The sequence below is a fragment of the Rousettus aegyptiacus genome, unplaced genomic scaffold, assembly GCF_014176215.1.
Source record: "Rousettus aegyptiacus isolate mRouAeg1 unplaced genomic scaffold, mRouAeg1.p scaffold_m13_p_1, whole genome shotgun sequence".
Classification (NCBI taxonomy): domain Eukaryota; kingdom Metazoa; phylum Chordata; class Mammalia; order Chiroptera; family Pteropodidae; genus Rousettus; species Rousettus aegyptiacus.
Window position 1 is genome coordinate 144,887,107 of NW_023416284.1, and position 21,587 is coordinate 144,908,693.

At 34.3% G+C, this 21,587-nt stretch overlaps 2 protein-coding genes across 7 annotated transcripts in view; one reads left to right on the top strand and one right to left on the bottom strand.

Moving 5' to 3' along the window:
* The window catches only part of ARMC2 (armadillo repeat containing 2), a 95,361-nt gene extending 91,401 nt beyond the window's left edge, over positions 1 to 3,960 (top strand). For 3 of the 5 annotated variants that reach the window (XM_016160211.2, XM_016160212.2, XM_016160213.2), the window contains exon 18: positions 1,898 to 3,951. In XM_016160211.2, coding sequence (XP_016015697.2) covers positions 1,898 to 2,055 — 158 coding nt within the window. In that variant the 3' untranslated portion in view covers positions 2,056 to 3,951. Of the gene's footprint in view, positions 1 to 1,897 lie in introns of all 5 variants that reach the window. The other 2 variants (XM_016160216.2, XM_016160215.2) reach the window with 2 other exon arrangements.
* Positions 3,961 to 13,646: 9,686 nt separating this feature from the next.
* SESN1 (sestrin 1) overlaps positions 13,647 to 21,587 on the bottom strand; it is an 86,520-nt gene continuing 78,579 nt past the window's right edge. For both annotated transcript variants that reach the window (XM_016160187.2, XM_016160188.2), the window contains exons 6-10: positions 20,263 to 20,410; positions 19,169 to 19,281; positions 16,880 to 17,070; positions 15,451 to 15,595; positions 13,647 to 14,822 (exon numbers count right to left, since the gene is read on the bottom strand). In XM_016160187.2, coding sequence (XP_016015673.1) covers positions 14,736 to 14,822; positions 15,451 to 15,595; positions 16,880 to 17,070; positions 19,169 to 19,281; positions 20,263 to 20,410 — 684 coding nt within the window. In that variant the 3' untranslated portion in view covers positions 13,647 to 14,735. The remainder of the gene's footprint in view (positions 14,823 to 15,450; positions 15,596 to 16,879; positions 17,071 to 19,168; positions 19,282 to 20,262; positions 20,411 to 21,587) is intronic.

Consider the following 21,587-nt stretch of genomic DNA (forward strand, 5'->3'; position numbering starts at 1 on the left):
ATTTCTTAGGTCATAGTCAAAAAGTTTAAAAATCATAGATCTAAATTTTGTTTCCATTAGCCTCCACCTTTCTTTGCAATACAACTTCCGAAATTTAATGCCTAGTATGACATTTTTAATGTATTTGCTGTATTTACATTGAAACTTCAGACTGCTTTTCCCTTACCTCTAGCTATTTGGCCACTTTTATTATCTAACCCAATTTAGAATTAACAGGGTCCGAGTATAGATTAACTAATTATAGGCTGAGCCTCAAGGAAAGAAGTAACATAGTTTTAACATTAGATTAAAAAAACAAACAGACAAACAACAAAAAAAAACCCCACCAAAACAGACTTGTTAAAATCACCAGCCAACCAAAGCTCTGGGCAAAGGAAAGAACTGCAAAGTACAAGGGCCCTCAGCCCTAAGCATCTTGAGGAAAAAAAGGACATAAAACAAGAGAATTCATTTTTAAATGCAAGTTTAGTGCTCAGAAAATCTGCAAAAGATGGAACAGGAAGAAGATCTGGAAATCTGAAACCACTGTGAGTCTCACAGATTCCTCCCATCCAGAAGCAGCAGGGCAGGAAGGGCTCTGAAGGCATCACACGCCATCTGCACTCGCCTCCCAAGGCCTTGGTTATCTTGTGGGTGGGGAGATCCAGCTTTGCTAACAGGGGTCTCCATGGAGCCTTGCTGAAGTGTTTGTCTGCCCCGCACTTATCTCAGAGCTGCATAGCTGGCTACTCGGTGGCGAGGAGAGGAGGGGAAGGTACAAACTGGGATTCCAGACTCCCTTATCTTATTCTGGGTGGCGACACGCCGTTAGTGCCAAAGTACACAGAGTGTACAGATATTCAGTGTAGAAAATTTGATGTAAACAATAATGAAGCATTTTATAGTAAGATTTTAATGGGCTCTGCGAATAAAGTTTCCCAATTATGTAAGTAGCAATATTTGTGGTCTCTTTAGGACTTAGCGGTTACCGCTTAAGAAGTCCACCTCAGCCACAGACCTAGGAAGTGGCAGAGCCAATCTTCTGACTGGCAGGCCACTGCATTTTCCTGAAGTCCTTCACAGTGAGGTGTGAGGCCCAATATAAACAAAATGCAGTGGCAGGACCACACATCAACCTTAGCGGCCATTTATCTTCCTACTTGAGTGGATATGCTTACAGTGTTCACAGAATTCAGGGTGTCCTTGGATTAAGAAGCAAATTAAAATTGTAATTTTACTTTTTTTTTTTTTTTTTTTTTACAAATGCTTTTCTGCATTATCCACAGACTCTCTAATACTCCTTTGGGTCCTCAGTCTCCCACTTTTCACTGCTTCGGACAGAGCACAGGGGTAGTGGTGGGGGGTGTCTTTGCAAAGAAGTATGTCCAGGCTGCTTTGAAGACAGCAAAATTGATTTTCAGCAAAGTTTAAAGTGTGCTACTTTAAATTCAACTGTGCTACTTTCCGAAAAGAACTCCTGACTCCTATATCTGTCAACCACCGAAGTAATTAACTTTTCTAATGAGCAGATAAGGAAGTAACCTATTAATACTTTGTTTATTCTGAGCAATTGTGATCTGACTTTTGGATGTGGACTTACATATAAACACTAAGAGAATAATTGAAATAAAAGCTGAATGTGATTTAGAAGTTTGTTTTTAGATTGCCATTTTTTTTTTACTAAGAGACTAAAATATACTTATTTAAAAATATTTGTAAAGAACAGAAAAGAATAAAGAACTTCTCTTAAAAAAACTCTAAAAACAGAAAAAAAGAGCCTTTTAACCCCCAAATCCTATGTCATGTTAAAATTAGAGATGACCCAGGATGAGTTTAACTCATGCTATCAAAAGTTAAACTTTATTCAATAGGATTATATTTCCAAATAATTGCTGTGATTTTAATTTTTCTGATACAGATGAAGAACTAGCACTGGATGGCAGTTTTGACCAAGAACTAAAAAACTATCACAAACTCCACTGGGAAACAGAATTTAAACCTGTGGCACAGCAGCTTCTAAACCGAATTCAGAGTCATCACACCTTCCTGGAACCCCTGCCCATTCCTTCTTTCTAACATGATGTAAATTCACACCAGGAACAGGAAGTCAGGTCTCCTTCATTCTTAAGAAGTGGTAACAAGCACAAACTTTTTTTTTTTTCAGTATCGACAAATATTAAGAGTTTTTCAGATACTGCTGTTAGTGATTAGTCAAAGTATTTCAAAAGAAATAAGCATTTCTTCTTATTAGGTGTTATGGAAAAAATGAATATACATGTACTTTCCACTGTGAGAAATGTAAGATAAAAATATATGCATGGTTTTTCTAAGTAAATGACTTTTTCTTGTATTCTGTATTCAATAATTTAGTTCTAGTCTTCATATCCTGATTTAACAATCGTGGAATTTAAGTGCTTATCAGTCCAGTAGTTAAATGAACTATGCAATGAAGACTACTAGATTTTGTATATAGAAAGAATGGTGGTCAATGCTATTAGGAATACATTACTGAATAAGCATCTGTACTAATTTTTATGTCATCTAATAATTTTCTAGTTAGGCACCACCAGTATTTTGTGGTTCCCATATTGAGAGAAGGAGTAAGCAGAAAAAAATCAGGGAAAACCACTTTGGGCCATCTACTTTTTACTAAATAAGCAAAATAAATAAAAAGGGGAGTATTTTAAAACTCTTCTTATTTGAAATAAAATTACTAGACCAGACAGTCCTTTTAACTGTAACTCTCTGTGACTAAGAAAGTGATACAATGTGCTAGAAAGAGTGTGGGTTTAGGTAAGAGGCAGATCCGAGTTTGAACGCTAGCCCTCCCTGGCTTGGGCCCTAGACAAGTAACTTAATTTCTCTAGCTTCGACTGTAAAATGGGAATAATACCTATTTTATTATAGTGCAGTTTAGAAAAAAAAAAAAACATTAAGTGGGCAAAACGCCCAGTACCATGTCCAATGTGTAGTAGGTGCTCAATAAACTATACATTATGATGGTAGTTTATTTGCCATTCTTTGTAGGATGAATTTGGCTTTTGAGTAAATGATAAAACTTAAACTGAGGTTGGTGTTGTTATCCTATTCCAGCTAAATGAAGATTTGGAAATAAAAGTAGGTTTACTATTCTGCTTGGAAAAAAAAAGCCGTTATTAATGGTTCATCTTTCACCCTACAAAATACCAAGATTAATGGAATGAGGGCAGGCATCCCAAGCTGGATGGACTCTCAAAACCTTTTAGAAAAAACAAATAGATTTTCCAAGGGCTCATCTAATCTGGGGCTCATCCCTAATTAGGGCTCAGCAAAATTGCTAGGGACACTCACCTTATTATTGTCTGTCATTCGTAAGTATATGCTAGTAGACTCACTCCAATAGATGACATCATTTTAAGTATGAGGAGCTAATCTCTCAAAAACATTTAAGAATCTAAGTCTTTATTTTATCCATAGTAGTCTGTATATTTTACTTTCAGTGAAAAAGAACAAAATATCCCCCCCCCCCAAAAACAGGTCTTTAGTATTTATAACTAATAACTCATGATGGAATACCCTTATACCTCCTACATGCTAAATTCTTCCTTCTCAGACTCCTGTGCAAGCTGGACTACTTGCAACAATCTACCTATATATTTTTTTAATTTGGTAAAAAAAAAAACCCCACAACATAAAATTTATCACCTTAACTATTTTTAAATGTACAGTTCAATAGTGCTAAGTATATTTACATCGTTCTGCAACAAATCTCTAGAACTTTTTTTATCACACAAAACTGAAACTCTATTTCTATTAAACAATTTCTAAACATTTCCTCCTACCCTCAGCTCCTAGCTTCCATCTACCTTCTGTTTCTATGAATGTGACTAGTTTACACACCTCATGTAAGTGGAATCATACACTAATTGTCTTTTTGCGACTAACTTAGTTCACTTACAATAATGTCCTCAAAGTTCATCCATGTTGTAGCATGTGACAGGATGTTCTTCCTTTTTTAGGCTGAATAATATTTCCCTATGTATACTTATAGACACACAAATATATATACCTCTATGTATACACATAGTTGCATATATACATATATACATATACATACATATATATACATACATGTACCACATTTTTTTCCATTCATCCATCAATGAACATTTGGGTTGCTTCTACCTTATGGCTATTGTGAATAAATCTGCTACGAACATGAGTTTATAATTACCTCTTTGAGATCCTGCTTTCAATTCTTTTGTATGTATACCTAGAAGTAGAGTTTTGGATCATATAATAGTTTTAATTTTAATTTTTTGAGGAACCTCTATACTATTTTCCATAGAGGCTGCACAATTTCACCTTACCACTAACAAGAGTTCCAGTTTCTTCCCCTCTTCACCAACACTTGTTTTTCTGTTTTGTTTAATTTTTTTTTTTTTGATAGTAACCATCCTAATGAGTGTGAAGTAATTTTCATTGTGGTTACGATTTGTATTTGCATTTGTTAATAATTAGTGATGCTGGGTATCTTTTCATATGTTTGTTGGCCATTCGTATATCTTTGAAGGAATGTCTATTCAAATCCCTTGCCCATTTTTTAATCAGGTTATTTGGCTTTTTTGTTGTTGAGTTGAAGGAGATCTTTATATATTCTAAATATTAACCGCTTTATCAGATATATGATTTGAAAATATTTTCTCCCATTTGTACATTGCCTTTTCACTATTCATTGTGCCCTTCGATGCACAGAAGTTTTAAGTTTGATGTAGTTCCATTTGTCTATTTTTTCTTTTGCCTTCATTTTTGGAATTACACATAAGAAATTGTTGTCAAATCCAGTGTCCTGAAGATTTTGCACTATGTTTTCTTCTGGGAGTTTTATAGTTCTTACATTTAGGTCTTTAATACAGTTTTGTTAATTTTTGTATAAGGTGTAAAGTAAAAGTCTAACTTCATTCTTTTGTATGTGAATATTCAGTTTTTCCAGCACCATTTGTCGAAGAGACTGTCCTTTCCTCATGGAATGGTCCTGGAACCCTTGTCAAAGGTCATTTGATCATATAATGAAAGTTTATTTCTGGGCTCTCTTTTCTATTCCATTAGCCTATCTCTATGTCAGTACTACATTTTTTCAATTACTGTAGCTTTGTAATTTGTTTTGAAATCAGGACATGTGAGAGCTTCAACTTTATTCTTTTTAAAGATTGCTTTGACTATTCAGGGTCCTTTGAGACTCCATATGAATTTTAAGATTAATTTTTCTATTTCTACAAAAATGGTGGTTTTTTTAAAAAGATAGCATTGGCTCTGTAGATTGCTTTAGGTAGTATTGACATCTTAACAATACGAAGTCTTCCAATTCATGTATTTTCTATGTTGTAATTTACATCCCCTTGACTATTTTTATAACTGGAAATTTTTACTTCTTAATCCCTTTTACCTTTTTTATCCATTCCCCTAACCCCCCTCCCATCTGATGACTATTAATTTGATCTCTGTATCTGTGAGTTTGTTTGTTTTGTTTCTCCATTTATTTTGTTTTTTAGATTCTAAATACAAGTGAAATCATATGGTATTTGTCTTTCTCTGAGTTATTTCATTTAACATAATACCCTCTAATTCCATCCATGTTGTCACAAATGGCAAGATTTCATTCTTTTTTTATAGCTAGTAATATTCCATTGTATATATGTACAACTTCTTTATCCATTCATCTATCAATGGAGACTTAGATTGCTTCTATATTTTGGCTATTGTAAATAACGCTGTCATGAACATAGGGATGCATGTATCTTTTTGAATTAGTGTTTTTGATTTCTTCAGATAAATACCCAAAAGTCGAATTGGTGGGTCATATGTTAGTTCTATTTTTAATTTTTTTGAGGAACCTCCATACTGTTTTCTATAGTGGCTGCACCACTTTGTAATTCTATCAACAGCGCGTGGGGATTACCTTTCTCCATATCCTCACAAATAATTGTCATTTGTTGATTTATTGATGATAGTTATTCTGACAGGTATAAGGTGATATCTTATTGTGGTTTTAATTTGTATTTCCCTAGTGACATATGCCCTTTTTGAAAAAAATGTCTATTTTGGTCCTCTGATCATTTTTTAATATGATTGTTTTTGGTATTAAGTAGTATGAGTTCCTAATATATTTTGAATATTAACTTCTTATTGGATGTATCATTGGTGAATATTTTTGGAAGATAAGTTGTCTTTTCATTTTGTTGATGGTTCTCTTCACTGTGCCAAAACTCTTTAGTTTGATGTAGTCCCATTTGTTTATTTTTTCTTTTGTTTCCCCTGACTGGAGAGACCTAGCCAAAAAGATATTTCCAAGAATGATGTCAAAGAGTTTACTGCCTATGTTTCCTTCTAGGAATTTGTTTTCAGGTCTTATATTTAAATCTTTAATTCATTTTGAATTTACTTTAGTATATAGTGTTAGAAAGTGGTCTAGTTTCTTTTCTTTCTTTCTCTCTCTCTCTCCTCTCTCCTCTTCCTGCTCTCTCCCCTCTCCCCTCTCCCCCTTTCCTTTTGCATGTATCTGTCCAGTTTTCCTATCACTATTTATTGAAGAGGCTGTCTTTACCCCACTGCCTCCTTTGTCATAGATTAATTCACCATACAGGTTTGGTTTTACTTCTGGGTTCTCTATTGTTCTATTGATCAATGTGTCTGTTTTTTATGCCAGTACCATGCTGTTTTGATTACTGTAGCCTTGTAGTATAGTTCGATATCAGGTAGTGTGATACCTCCAAGTTTGTTGTTCTTTCTCAAATTGCTGAGGCTATTTGGAGTGTTTTGTGGTTCCATATACATTTTAGGATTATTCTAGTTCTGTGAAAAATGCCATTAGTGTTTTGGTAGGGACTGCACTGAATCTGTAGATTTCTTTGGGTAGTATAGACATTTTAATGATATTAATTGTTCCTACTCTTGAGCACAGGATCGCCTTCCATTTATTTGTATCTCTTCAGTTTCTTTCTTCAATGTCTTATAATATTCCAAACATAGGTCTTTTACCTCCTTAGTTAAATTTATTCCTAGGTGTTTTTTTTTATTTATGTGATTGTAAATGAGATTGTTTTCTTAATTTCTCTTTTCAATAGTTCATTATTTGTGTATAAAAATGCAACCAATTTCTGAATATTAATTTTGTATCTTGCTACTTTACTGAATTCACTTATCGGTTCTAATAGTTTTTTGGTGGAGTCTTTAGGGTTCTCTGAATAGTATCAGGTCATCTACAAATAATGACAGTTTTACTTCTTCCTTTCCAGTTTAGAGGCCTTTTGTGTTCTTTTTCTTGTCTGATTGCTGTGGCTAAGACTTCCACTACTATGTTGAATAGAAGTGAAAGTGGACATCCTGATCTTAAAAAGCTTTCAGCTTTTCACCATTGAATATGATGTTAGCTGCGGGTTTGTTATATATGGCCTTTATTATGCTGCTATATGACCCTCTATCCCTACTTTGCTAAGAGTTTTTATCATAAATGGATGTCTAATTTTGTCAAATGCTTTTGCTGCATCTATTGATATGATCATATGATTTTTAGCCTTTCTTTTGTTTATGTAGTATATCATGTAAACTGATTTGTAGATGTACCAACCTTGCATCCTGGGAATAAATCACTTCATTGTGGTGTATGATCTTTTTAATGTATTTCTGAATTCTGTTTGCTAGTATTTTGTTGAGGATTTTTGTATCTACATTCATCAGGAATATTGGCCTATGATTTTCTTTTCTTTTTTTCCCTTTTCATTTTGTAGTGTCTTTGGTTTTGCAATCAGGGTAATGATGGCCTCATAAAATAAGTTTGGGAACATTCCCTTCTCTTCAATTTTTGGAATATTTTGAGAAGGATAGCTATTCATTCTTTGTATGTTTGGTAAAATTCACCTGTGAATCCATCAGTCCAGGAGTTTTATTTTTTGGGAGTTTTTTGATTTCCGATTTGATTTTGTTGGTAGTTATCGGTGTGTTCAGATTTCGTTTCTTCCTCATTCAGTTTTGGAAGAGTATATAATTCTAGAATTTATGCATTTCTTCCAGATAGTCCAGATTTCAGCTTTTCTGTGAAATGCTCTAAAAATATCAACTAAGTCCATCCTGCCTAATGTGGATGGCCTCACTTAAGGCCACTGTTTTCTTGTTGATTTTCTGTCTAGATGACATATCCATTGATGTCAATGGGATATTAAAGTCCCCAACTATTACTGTCTTACTGTCAATCATTCCCTTTATGTCTATCAATATTTGCTTCATGTATTTAAGTGCTCCTATATTGGATACATAGATGGTTACAAGAGTTACACCCTCTTGTTGGTTTGCTCCCTTTTTCATTATGAAATGCACTTGTCTCTTGTTACAGCTCTCCTTTTAATGTCTATTTTGTCTGTTTCAAATACTGTTACCCCAATTTTTTCCCCCACTTGCATGAAATATCTTTTTTCCATCCCTTTCAGTGTGTGAATCTTTCTATCTGAAGTGGGTCTCTTATAGGTAGCATATGTATGGGTCTTTTTTTTTTTTTTAATCCATTCAGCCACTTTATGTTTTTTAGTTGGAGTATTTAGTCCATTTACATTTAGAGTAATAATTGATAATATGAACTTATTGCCATTTTATTAATTGTTTTCTGATTGTTTTGTAGTTCTTCTTGGTTCCTTTCTCATTCTCTTGCTCTTCTTGTATGTTGATGACTTTATATAGTGTTGTGTTTGGATTTCTTTCTCTTTATTTATTGTATATCTCTTGTAGATTTTTGTTTTGAGGTTACTATTTACTTCATAGACACCAGTCTATTTAGCAGTCTATTTAAGTTAATGGTCACTTAAGTTCAAACACATTCTAAAATCACTACAATTTTGACTCACCTCCCTCCATGTTTATTTTTTTGGTGATTATTTTTTACTTCTTTTTTTTGTGTGTTTACATATATTCCTTAATTTATTGTTCTATATACACACAATCCTGCTACTTTTGCCTTTTAACCTTTGTACTAGCTTTAGAGTTAATTGATCTACAGCTTTTTTTTATGTGTTTGCCTTTGTTAGTGAGAATTTCCTTGTTTCCTGTATTTTCTTACATTTTTTATTTTTTCTTAAAGAAGTCCCTTTAACATTTCTTGCAATATTGATTTAATGGACTTTCTTCAATACTGTTTTCACTACATCCCATAAGTTTTGGTATGTCGTGTTTTCATTTTAATTTGTCTCAAAATATTTTTCAAATCTCTTTGTGATTTCTTCTTTGATGCACTGGTTTTCTAAGAATGTGCTGTTTAATTTCCACATACTTGTGGATTGTCCAGTTTTTCTTTCTGCTGTTGATTTCCAGTTTCATTCCATTGTAATTGGAAAAGATACTTTGTATAATTTCAGTCCTTTAAAATTTTTTAAGACTTGTTTTGTGGCCTAACGTGGTCAGTCCTGGAGAATGTTTCATGTGCACTTGAAAAGAATATGTATTCTGCTATTATTGGATGAAGTGTTCTGTATGTCTCATCAGTTCAATTGGTCTGTTGTTTTTTAAGTTCTCTGTTTCCTTATTTCTTCTGCTTGGTTTATCCATTATTGATTGTGGGGTATTAAAACTCCTATTATATTTCTATTTCACTCTTCAATTCTGTTAACATTTGCTTCATATATTTAGGAGTCCTGGTATTTTGCACATATATAATTGTTATATTTTCCTGGTGAATTGACCCTTTTGTCTGATATTAGCATAGCCACTTCTGTTCTCTTGGCTACCATTTGCATGGAATAGCCTTTTCCATTCTTTGACTTTCAGCTATATGTGTCCTTAGAGCTAAAGTGAGTCTCTTGTAGACAGCATACAGTTGGATCCTTTAAAAAAATATTTATCCATTCACCCAATCTATGTCTTTTGATTGGAGGAATTCAAAGCACTTATATTTAATGTAATTACAGGGAAATATTATTGCCATTTTCATTGTTTTCTGTAGCATTTTTGTCCCTCATTTCTTTTATTACTCCCTTGTGTGTGTTTGTGTGTTTTGTAGTGCCATACTTTGATTTCCTTCTCATTTCCTTTTGTGTAAATTTTAGAGATGTTCTCTTTGGTTACCGTGAGGATTATATAAAAAAATCTTAATCATAACAATTTATTTTAAATTCATATCAACTTGAATTGCATACAAAAAACTCTACTTCTTTATAGCTCTGCCTACCCTACACTTTGTTAATGATGTCACAAATTATACTTTATACATTTTGGATCCATCAACATGGATTTGATTATTTTTTATGCTTTTGTCTTTCAAATTCTATACAAGAACTGGATTTGCCAAAATTACAATAATACAGATTTCTATATTTGCCCACATATTTACCTTTACCAGAGAACTTTATATTTCCATAAGGCTTTGTGTTGCTTTGTAGCATCCCTGTTTCAATTTAAAGGACTTCTTTTAGCATTTTTTGTAGGGCAGGTCCAGTGGTGATAAACTCCCTCACACAAACTCTTGGAAGTACTAATTTATCCCCTATTGTTAAAGAACAGTTGTGCTGTATATTATATTCTTGGTTAATGGTTTTTCCTTTCAGCACTTTTAATATTATCATTCTACTACCTTCTGGCCTGAAAGGTTTATTGCTGAGAAAGCTGCCAATAATCTTGTAGAGGTTCCCTTTTGTATATGTGAGTATTTGCTTTTGGGATTATTCTTCTTTGACTTTCATCAGTTTAATTATAATGTGCCTCAGTGTGGGTCTCTGGGTTTATCCTACTTGCAGTTTGTTGAGCTTCTTGAATTAGTATTCACATTTCTTTCCTCAAATTTGATGGTTAACCCATTATTCCTTTAAACAATTTCTCTGCCCCTTTTTTCTCTTTCATAATGTGTACATTAACCTGTTCAATGGTGTTCTGTAAGTCCCTAGGGATCTCTTCACTTCATTTTTTTAATCCTTCTGACTTGGTATTATCAAATAAGCTGTCTTATAGTTCTGACTCTTTTGTTTTTGATGAATTCTTCTCTTGAACTGTTCTAGTGAATTTTTTAATTATCATATACTTCAGCTCCAGAATTTGGTTTTTAATAGTTTGTCTCTTCATTGATATTCTCATTTTGTTTATGCATTGTTTTTCCTGATTTATCAATCTCATTCCTTTTTAGTTCATTGAGCATCTTTAAGACAATTGTTTTTAAATTCTTTGTCAGGTAATTCAGAGATCTGCATTTCCTAAAGGGTTAGTTTCTGAGATTTGTTTCTTGGATTGGAGTCATGTTCACCTGTTTATATACCTTGTGAACTTTGTCGAGATTTTCACATTTGAAAAACAGGTACCTCTCCAAGTCTTCACAGACTGCCTTCGCCAATCAGCCAGGTTAGAAGTTCTGAGACCTCTCAAACCTTTTCTGGAGATTTACCTTCTCTAGGCTTACGTGTGTGCTTCCTTTCCAGGATATACATCTGCTTTTAGCTGTTTTAATTTCTCTAAAGGGTTTGCCCCTGTTTCTTCTCAGGAGTTCTCTGTTTCAGTTTCTATTGTATTCCTGTCTACAGTCTCTTGTACCCCCTGCTCCTGCCTTGAAGATCTGTAGACTCCCTGTTGCTCTAATCCACCTCTGTGCTTTATTGTTTTCAGTGGGCTCCAACTAGCATCCAAACTGTGCTACCACTAGCATTCCAAGTCAGTTGAGAATCTAGTCCCTCAAGCAGTCCCCACACAAACCAGAATGTTGGACACAAGTTCCATTTTATTCTTTCTTTATGTCCCAAGGGAAGAGCCAGGAATTGGGAGTTTCCTCTCAATTGCCTCACACCCTGCCGAGTAAGGGTAGGGGCTAGGATGAGCAAAATGTTACAAACTTTTCTACACTTTTTGGTGCAGCCTCTTCCTGGCTGTGTGTTTATCTGGGTGCTGTGGATTCCCAACTCATTTCCAGACTTTGGTCCTTATATTGTTTTTAGCTCAGTGTCTCCATGGAGAATGAAGACCTGGAGCTGCATTGGTGATGTGACTTCCCATCCACCTGCTTTTTGCTATCCCTATGGTATTCACTTTCAGAGTATCCTGATGAAAAATATGCTTGGAAAACATGATATCCAATGAGTTTTATTTACATATCTACCATTGTCTATTATCAAAACTAATTTCAAATAGCTAAACCGTTAAAAGAATACAAATCTTTTAGCTTTTAAATGAATTTTAAGTTTAAAATATCACCACTGTTGATATGAAGTTAAACTTAAATAATTATGGTAAATACAGAACTGTTTGGAATTTAATCTCATTCTTATAATAAGAGATACTGAATTAAGTTTGGCCTAACAAAAAAATTCCCCAAGTTTTACCCTCAAACCCCTCAGATTTTAAAAATGGAATCCTGGAAATCGCAACTAGAAATCCTTTCATAATTATTTATGGAAAAAAATAAGCTCTTGTTGGGAGGGTTTTGATAGCCCATAGAGTATTCTTTTTCACATTCCCCAATTATTTTGGAAACTATTAGCTTCAAAGATTATAGTAACATTATAAATCCTGTGTTTAGTTTTGAGAAAACATTCTCAGTAACAGGAAGCACCTGTCACATGGGAGGCATTGAAACATCAGCTCTGTATCACGTGTACACCGTTATTACCTTAGATATTTTACTCATTAAAATTTCATTTTGACTTGTGATTTCTAAGTGATTATCATTCGTAATGGACTAAAACAATGCATTCAATTGATCTTATTTTGTGATCATCCTACTACTGATTACAATCTATAGTAGGATGAGGACCTGGAGCTTCATTGGTGATGTGACTCCCCATCCACCTGCTTTTTGCTATCCCTATGGTATTCACTAGTCAAAAATATGCTAATAAAACTTTCAGAGTATACCGATGAAAAATATGCTTGGAAATTTTGTATTTTTGAGACAAAGCAGCAGCAGAATGAGTAAAACTTTAACTCTATCCAGTGCAACCTTACTTGTTGGGTTCCCCTGTATTGCTATGGTAACTCAGCAGCAGTGAGAAGAAGGTAAGGGCATGATGCAAATTCAATGGGTAGGACCATGTACATGTTATTGTAAGCTAACTAGAAATGGACTTATACATATAAATATAACCCTATCTTTAAATATAAAATATAGTGATGATAATAATTTATTTCTATCTAATTAGTTTAGTCATGTCTTTCCAGTAGGGTATATATTCTTGAAGGCAGGTGCCAATTAAAAATTGTGCCTCCCCACTCCTATCCCCATCCTCATCCATACATTACAAATTTGTAAGCAATAGACTGAGCTCAATAAATGTTTTGATGAGTAACAGTTATTACAACAGCTTTGATAAAATTTAGACCAATTATAGTTGTCGTTTTTTGTTATGTAGTCACTCTCTAATAAGTTCTTGTTTCTTAATAATTCTTAATAATTCTGTTTGAACTCTAAAACATCTCAGTTCAAAAGGGACTAGGCATGGGACCATATAAATCACGTCCAAGATAAAACAGTCTTACCTAAGATCCTGAAGGTCTACTCTTTTTTATATCCTTCAAAATAACTTTGAGTTTGCCATTTAGTAGGTGTCTCTCATCTTATTACAGAATTATTTAAGTGTCAATCTACTTGGCTAATGAAAGTAAATAGAAACTCAGAATTGTTACTGATTGTAAAGTCATGACTTTTTAAAGAGATTGAGACAGCAAATAAATTTGGAGAAAAGTTATTCTTTATTGAAAAATACCAATAATACTGACAGACTTCAAAAGCAATTCATGCTTCCAGATTATAAAGTACTTAATACATTTTCCCAAACCTGTTTACATTTCAAAGTTAGCATTTTTATAAATCAAATTTGATAACATGACTAAAAATATTTTCCAGCTTTATTATTTAAGGAGCTGCACAACTTTTAAAGTGGGGACAGTGAGGCGGGCAGGAGCAGAGGGGAAGAATGCACCTGGGACTGTGCAGCCGTCTACAGCAACATTACCCACAACTTTGGTGCTGGGAACAAAAATATTGCACCAGATAGCTGCCCTCCACTGTCAGAGAATCTTGGGGAAACAGCATATCAAGAGATATCCAGCTTTTCTTATAATTTACACACTTTCATTTAAGATAGCTTTTTGAAGAAAATCTTTTAAGAGTGACACTGTAATTCAACATCATCCAATAACTCTGAATTTAAAAAACAACTATAATAAAAGAAATATGTTACCATCAAAATGGTCTTTGCTGAGCTGTAATTCAATGTTTTAGATGCAACAAAATTAACACATATGCAAGTTTAATTTGAAACCACACAAATTATGTATGTAGGCTCAGATAGTAGCAGTGTTCACTTTTATTACTAATAGCTTAACTGGAATAGCCACTCTATTCATTCCACCAGCAGAAATAGCAGCACCAAGATCTAAAATTCTTTATAAAGCTTATGTCATTATCCAAGTCCCATTCTTTGCATGTTCTGATTCTTGTTATCTTATTTAACATAAAAGCAACAGGATTTGGAGAGTTACTACTTGCTGTATTAAAACAGTTATACAGCATCTTGTACTGTCAGAAAGCAAAATACTGTGAACGGCAACCCCTCTTCACAGCTCTAAACTTGAAGCTGCCAAGCATTCACTGCTCGTGCCAGCAGTGGCATTTCCACAGTAAAATAGCAGAAACTAAAGGAATCATGGCACAATGAATTTCTGAATTCTTTTATCTACCATTGGTCCTGGGGCTTAGTACCTTCCCTTTGTAGACTATATCTGCTGATCATTCCATCATCTTTAATGGAGGAAAGGCATCAGGTCATATAGCGGGTGATGGCTCTCAGAGCGTAAAGGAGTTCTGCTTGCATCCTAGCTTCTATAAGAAGCAGATTAACGTGAACCTGAATATGAAATACAACATCATTTAAGGTAAGGTAAGCATTCAAATCAGTTTTTAAGTGCATGTAATAAATAAACACCAAAAATCAGGTACATTTACTGTGTGCCCCTGAAAAACTTAGAAGTCTTGAGTTTGATGAGCAGAATATCAATTTCTCAAAATGAAAGCTATCTGATGTTCTTTTTGGATAGACGTTTTGAACTTACGTTTGATCCTCTCTCTTCTTGGAGCTTTGTTATAATTCAGAAAATCTAGATAATGCTTTATTAGAATACTAACTTCCCTTGCCTAATCTTCATTCAATAATTTCTGTAAAGATGAATCAAAGACCAGACCAGATATTTCTACCAAAAACAACATAAAAGAGCTCTTGTAAAACAGCCTACTTTCTTGTAGGTTGTGACAGCCATTTCAGCACATTTCTCAAGACTGGCCAGGCCACCTGTCTTTATTCTTTTACTTCAGCACCATAATGAGGTTTTCTCCAAAGGGGTACCTGAGGCAGTGGTGCTAGAAAGTTCTCTAGGTTGGTGGAGATGATAGAAAGGTTTGAGAGCCATTTGATTAGGTGACGGAGAAAAAGAGTGACTGCTAAGTTACAGAATAAACAAGTCACAATGGGTGCATACCTTCTCGGAGTGCTTGAACTGCCTCCAGAAGCTATCATACATTCTTTTGGTAACCTTTTCAGGAGTGCAAACAACAGTTTTGATATAAACTTTAAAGCTACGGTCCAATAGCTGGTTAATTTCACCATAGTCATAGTCATCATATCTGTTGAAAGACAAAGTGAGAATTTTATTTTCAATGTATAGTCTGTTTTCTTAGGAAAGTACAGATGTCACAAGTAAATGCTGTATTCTTTTCCCTCTTTTCCCCCAAATAACAGCTTTACAATGTTTAAATGGGGGTGGATAAGTAAGTATAAAAGGATATGAAACAGAAGTTTGAGAGAGGAACAGAAAATTTGCCAGTGCCCACCCAAACAACAGTATATATTTACAATCATGAACAAGCAACCACACTAAGGATAAATTCCGGAAACTGAATTTATGAGTATTGCTAAAATTAATTAGTCGAACAATATTTATTATATTAGTACTATTACATGATATGTAACTTGGGATCCACTTGCGTAAATAAAAGTAATTAGGATTATTTTTGTCATGTTTCCAGGAGTTTCTAGGGTCAGATGAGAAGAAGAGGTAGGGGGCTGTTCCAGAGGAAAGGATGGTCTATAGACGGCCTCACAGTCCCTACACTCAGGAGACGCTGTTCTGCTTTAAGCCAGAATGGTCAAAGGCACCATTGTCTGCTCAGCTCCACTGGGGGATGGCTTCTAGAACACCCAAGGACTGAGGTCTCTTATTTGGTTTTCAGTGGAAAAAGGAGAAAGTTCTTGCCAAGCTGGTCCTAATATACAAGGGGCTAAAGCCAATAGCCTGGCCACTGGTAAAATAGCCAGAGAAAGCCTGGTTTTATAGCTAAACCAATCAGAAAGTACTGTAGCAATGAGTTTGTGTGCATCTGTTAGAAGGTGGTATATAATGGCTACATTTCCTATATAATAATGTTGCTGAATACCTAACAGTCATGACATGAACGTTTTGCATTTTGATGGAAGTATCACAGGAGTAGGGAGTAGCTTCAGATGGAGCTTGAGAACAGCCAGAGGGGTAAGGATACTAAGGTCCAAGAAGGTAGAAGTGTAAGTGTGTCAGGAGATAGAAGATGATACAAAGAGAAAAGATACTGAAGATGTTCTATAATAAACTCTACCTCTTTTCCTCCATGCTCTAGGACCAGCTTGCTTACCCACCCTCTCCTTCCCTGGAGGCATCTTGTCAATGTCCCTACCTCTCCCTCTTGCCTAGCCAGGAAAGAGAACAAACCAAACTGTAATAAATCAGTTCTCTGAAGCATAGCATAAAAATAAGCTAGTGGAGAAAGGGAGGTTTAGAGTTTACATGTATGTGTGTCTGTGTGCATGTGTTCCAAGTACTTGAATAATTTAGCCCAATGAAAAATATCTCTTTATAAACACAAGAAAAGACTAACCTTATTCCAAACATGCAGTGAATATAGTTCCAAATAGCGCGTCTGAGCATTGAGGTATCAACATCTTTGTGCATTGCCATTGTATTATAAGTAAGATTGTAAGCAATGTGAAATTTCTCATCAATCAATTGTCCCACATCTGGATAAAGGCGATTTACCAAAGAGTAACCATGGTCTTCCCAGCAATAGTCCTAAATACAGAGAACAAATGTCAATAAAATGTGGCCAAGTATAGTTTTAAGTCTGCCACTCTGTAGAGTGGTGAGATTACTAATGGCAGTTGGGATCCACTGCCTTTCTAGTACGTCCCTAGCTCCCAGCTTCACTTACACTCCACTCTGATGTTTTCGATTTCTATACTGCAACATGCAAAAGGCTATGTTTTATAACTTAGCAAGTTTAAAAACCAGGGGAATCTCTTACAGGCCACTGTTTTTAGCTTTCTCTCTCTCTGCTTCCTCACTCAGCCTCCAGAGGCAACCACCTCGGGAGTCCTCTCTCCTTTTCCATCACTGCACCCATTCAAATTGTCCTCAAGTTTTGTTTCAACACACATCACTCATTCTTTTTCCTCCTATCCCTTTCTCTGTCTCTCAGCCTTATCAACTGAGTCTCCTAGTTAGTTTTCCTACATTAAATCTCACTGATTCCTTTCTTTCCAACTCATATAAAACTTAATAAGACCCTACTTCTATGTCACTCCCATATTTATTTTCTTAAAACACCTCTTTGATATTATGTCGTTACTTTGGTCAAAACCTACAAGCCTGACCAATTTTAAACTGATTTCTCACTAGTCAGAAATAAGAATCTTTTGCTAAAAGCTCTCAGCAACCCAGCCAGTTAGTTTATGATCCCTTCCCACACTCTATCCCTTAACCTAACTCAATTATTGCTTATAGTCTCCTCCGTATACAATGCTGATGCTTTTGGACCACTCAAATCTCTCAATTCCTAATCTCCTTTCATAAAATTTCCAGCCCACGTAATTTCTTCAATTCTGATCTATTATATTTCAAGAACAATTTCACTATCAAGAAGAAATATTCTATAACTCTTCCTTATGTCTATTTTTGTCCCCTTAAATATTATCTTAATTCCTTGAGCAAATAAATAAAATCTTACAGTTCTCAAATATTTTCCTAATTCTAGTAAAACAGTTATCACTAACACTAGCCCCTTACAATAATTGGAAAAGTTAGGAATATCAACTCATCTTAATTAAATATTTATTCTAAATATTTATACAATAAATTATTTTAAAAATACATTTAAACAACTGTATGTTTCTACAAATGGACTGGAATCAAAAAACTAGAGCACAGAATAGGGGAACATTTGTTAATTGATGACTGTCAACTTTTATTCTGGTACTACAGAATACAGCTACTGTTACTCCTGAAATATGCTTGCAAAGCGCTTAGCACAGTGTCTCCTCCCAAACAAAAACAGGAGCCTGGTATCCTGGAGGACCACCAGGTCCCTAAGTTTCCATGGACTCAATGTACACAAAAGTGTATCTGGGAAATTTTACTATGTATTTCAAAATTAATGTTTGGGAGCTAAAGAAAATGGCTCTAACAATAATTATTCTGTTCCCTAGATCACTAACCTTATTTACTCTGATAGCTGTTAAGTAATTTTAGAATAACATTTTTTTATGTGAATTCTCCCAAGGTTTAAATTTGAAACCCTCAAAAATTCTCATTGCTTCAAATAAGACTGAGTTCATATTTTAAAGGGATTTGGGATACTGTAATTATTATGCTTTATTTTCTGTATTTAAACACATCTTTTACCTCTGACTTTTTCACTCCTCTCCCTCCCACACTTAATGTTTGATATGTTGAGGATATTTTGCTTGTCACTCAGGCCTGGCCTGGTGCATACGTAGCAGAAATCACCTCACTTTAACACTGGGATTCAGTAGGAGAGGGGAGAAAAACCAAAGCTGTAAATGCTAGCTATGTTCAAATGCAACTACTATTTATAGCTTAGTTATATTAGAACCTTAAGCAAGTTTTTATGCACCATTTGGGAACCTAACCACCACTGTAATTTTGTTTTATGGGTGAATGTGTTGTGAATTCTGAGCAACTGATATAAACTTTAACAATACAATAAATACACCTTTAACAGTACAATAAATATACCTAAGGGAAATGCCTGTACATAGAAAAGGTACTTATTTCTACATTTTATAGTGCTCAAATCCATGTGGCTCTCTCTCATTTTAAGTCAGATTGAAATATTTCAAACCACTCATGTGCATACAAGTTGCAATTTTACCTGGACTCGAAATGTTGGAACGTGCATCCCATGTCTAGAGAAATCCTTATAGCCATAACTAGTATCCTCAAAATGACGAGATACATCTCTTGCTGGTGGAACTTCTTCATCATCTGAAATAATAACAATAAAAAAAAGCCATTAAAACTTTTCAAACACTGTATGCTACTTAAAATTCATTTTATCTATTACGATAGAGTCTTAAAACTATAAAGAGAAATCACTTACCAGTAAATGGAATATAATTGAAGTAGATTCTCTGTTATAAAAAAATACTCACGGTTGAATTTTTTATACTTTTCATTGAGACCCTCTATCTCCATTCCAATTTATAGATATTAGGTTCTACTTAAAGTATGTACTTAAAGTATGAACACCTTTCTGGATATTCTTTATGGTGATAAATCAACTATGCTCTAAACTTTGGCACTTGGACTATTTTTGTTGAATACTGTCATACAATATATGATATGATCTCTAATAGCTCAAAGGTTTTAGAATGGTGAATGAAGAAGTATGTGTCATCATTTTTACAGTGTTTACCTGCACTGTTCTAAATAAGCCTATCTCGATTATCTTCACATTTAGGAGTTGATGAGATTATAGTGTCAAGTAAATAGAAACAAAATCTTTTTTTGAAGGAAAAACAAGCTAAAAGCCAACTTTCATTTACAGGCATACTTTGTTGTACTGCACTTTGCTTTTACTGCACTTCACAGATGTTGTGTTTTTTATAAACTAAGGGCAAGACCTTCCACCAGCAGAAAGGTTTTGATTCACTTTATTGCGATACTTGCTTTACTCTGGTGGTTGGGAACCAAACCCACTGTATCTCCAAAGTATGCCTGTATGCAAATTAAGATTTTCCTAAATGTCCTTCCTCTTAGTCTAGCACTATTCTCACTATAATTTCCTTTTTCTGGGTTGCCTGCTTTATCTATTAGTAGGAATACATATACTATAGCCTCCAAAAGGAAAGACATATTTTGATTGATGTTTAAAAACTCTTAAAATTCTTTAAATAAAAGAGCTGGGCTATTTTTTTTTTTTTTAAGCATTAGAAATTTGATCACTTATATAATGGTTGCTTTTACCTGAAGAGAAGACAAACATACTCTCTCTTTTTTCTATTTCAAAACGTGAAGCCATCTCTTCTTGACTTGCCTCTTCTTCATCTCGACATTCCTGTAATTGCCTCATCTTTTCCATGAGGGCTTCGACTTCAAAGAAAGACTCACTAACCTGAAGATAAAATACAATTATGTTACATATGTTAGAGGATGAAACTTTTGAATTTTAAGTCTATCCTATAAGATTTTGGATCTTATCAGAATATAGGAAAAATAGATCTTATAATTTTAATGTACATGAATGAATCAAAAACTGGTTAGGCTTATTTATTATACACAGATATGCAAGTTTTATGAGAGAACAATTGTAAGAATACATTCTAATGTTTGTACCTTAGAAAATAAGTAATATTGTTAATGCTGAGTTTTAAAAATTAAAGTTTAATACTTGTCAATTTAAAACAGAACTGAATAATTAAAAGTTAACTTCTACTTGCTCAATTAGTTTAAACAAATAAGATACACAAAGTATACATGATTTTGCATCGACTGTGTACACTGGGCATATTGTCAACATATGTCTATCTTTAAATTATAGTAATCAGTTCTATACTTTCAATTTAGCAATTAAGAATGGAACCTGTCATTACAGGGCTGGAGTTGTCTACCTGACCTCTGCAAATAGGGCTGCCACTTGCTGAGATGACAACAGTGGCACCATGATAGTCACAGGTCTGACACATGAGGACTAGCCAAGTGGTCTTGAACTACCCAAACAATTTATACTTCTCTACCCTGCTGTATTCTAAATATGAAAGCTGAATCAAATCTATGGAATTTATATCTTATAAAATAGATATAGTAATAAATCTTAAACTTTCAAATCTCAATATTCAGATACAAAATCAATGTTTTCCCCTTAAAAAATTTATTTTGCTAGGAATGTTCTTCCCCTTACTCTTCTACTCTTTTCCTCTATTTTTCCCTGAAGGACCCATTGGTCCTTTAGGTGTCAGATTACATGCTTCTCCTGACCCTCATCCCCGACCCAGCCACCCTAATTATTCTCAAATAGCACTCTGCTCTTTCCTTCAGAGCACCAATCACAGGTTGTAACTGTTATTGCCTGATACTAGTTTAATGTCTGCCTCCCTGAGACCAAACCTACATAAGAGCAGGGGACCTGTCTGTTTATTAGTCTATATTCAGAACCTCGGATAGTGCCTGGCACATAGTAGATTTTCAAGAAATATTTGTTGCAGGATGACTGTCAGGATAATTCTACATTAAGAGAAAAATAGTCTACACTACTTGTACTTTATATTTTCATATGATCCTAACGCTTAAGT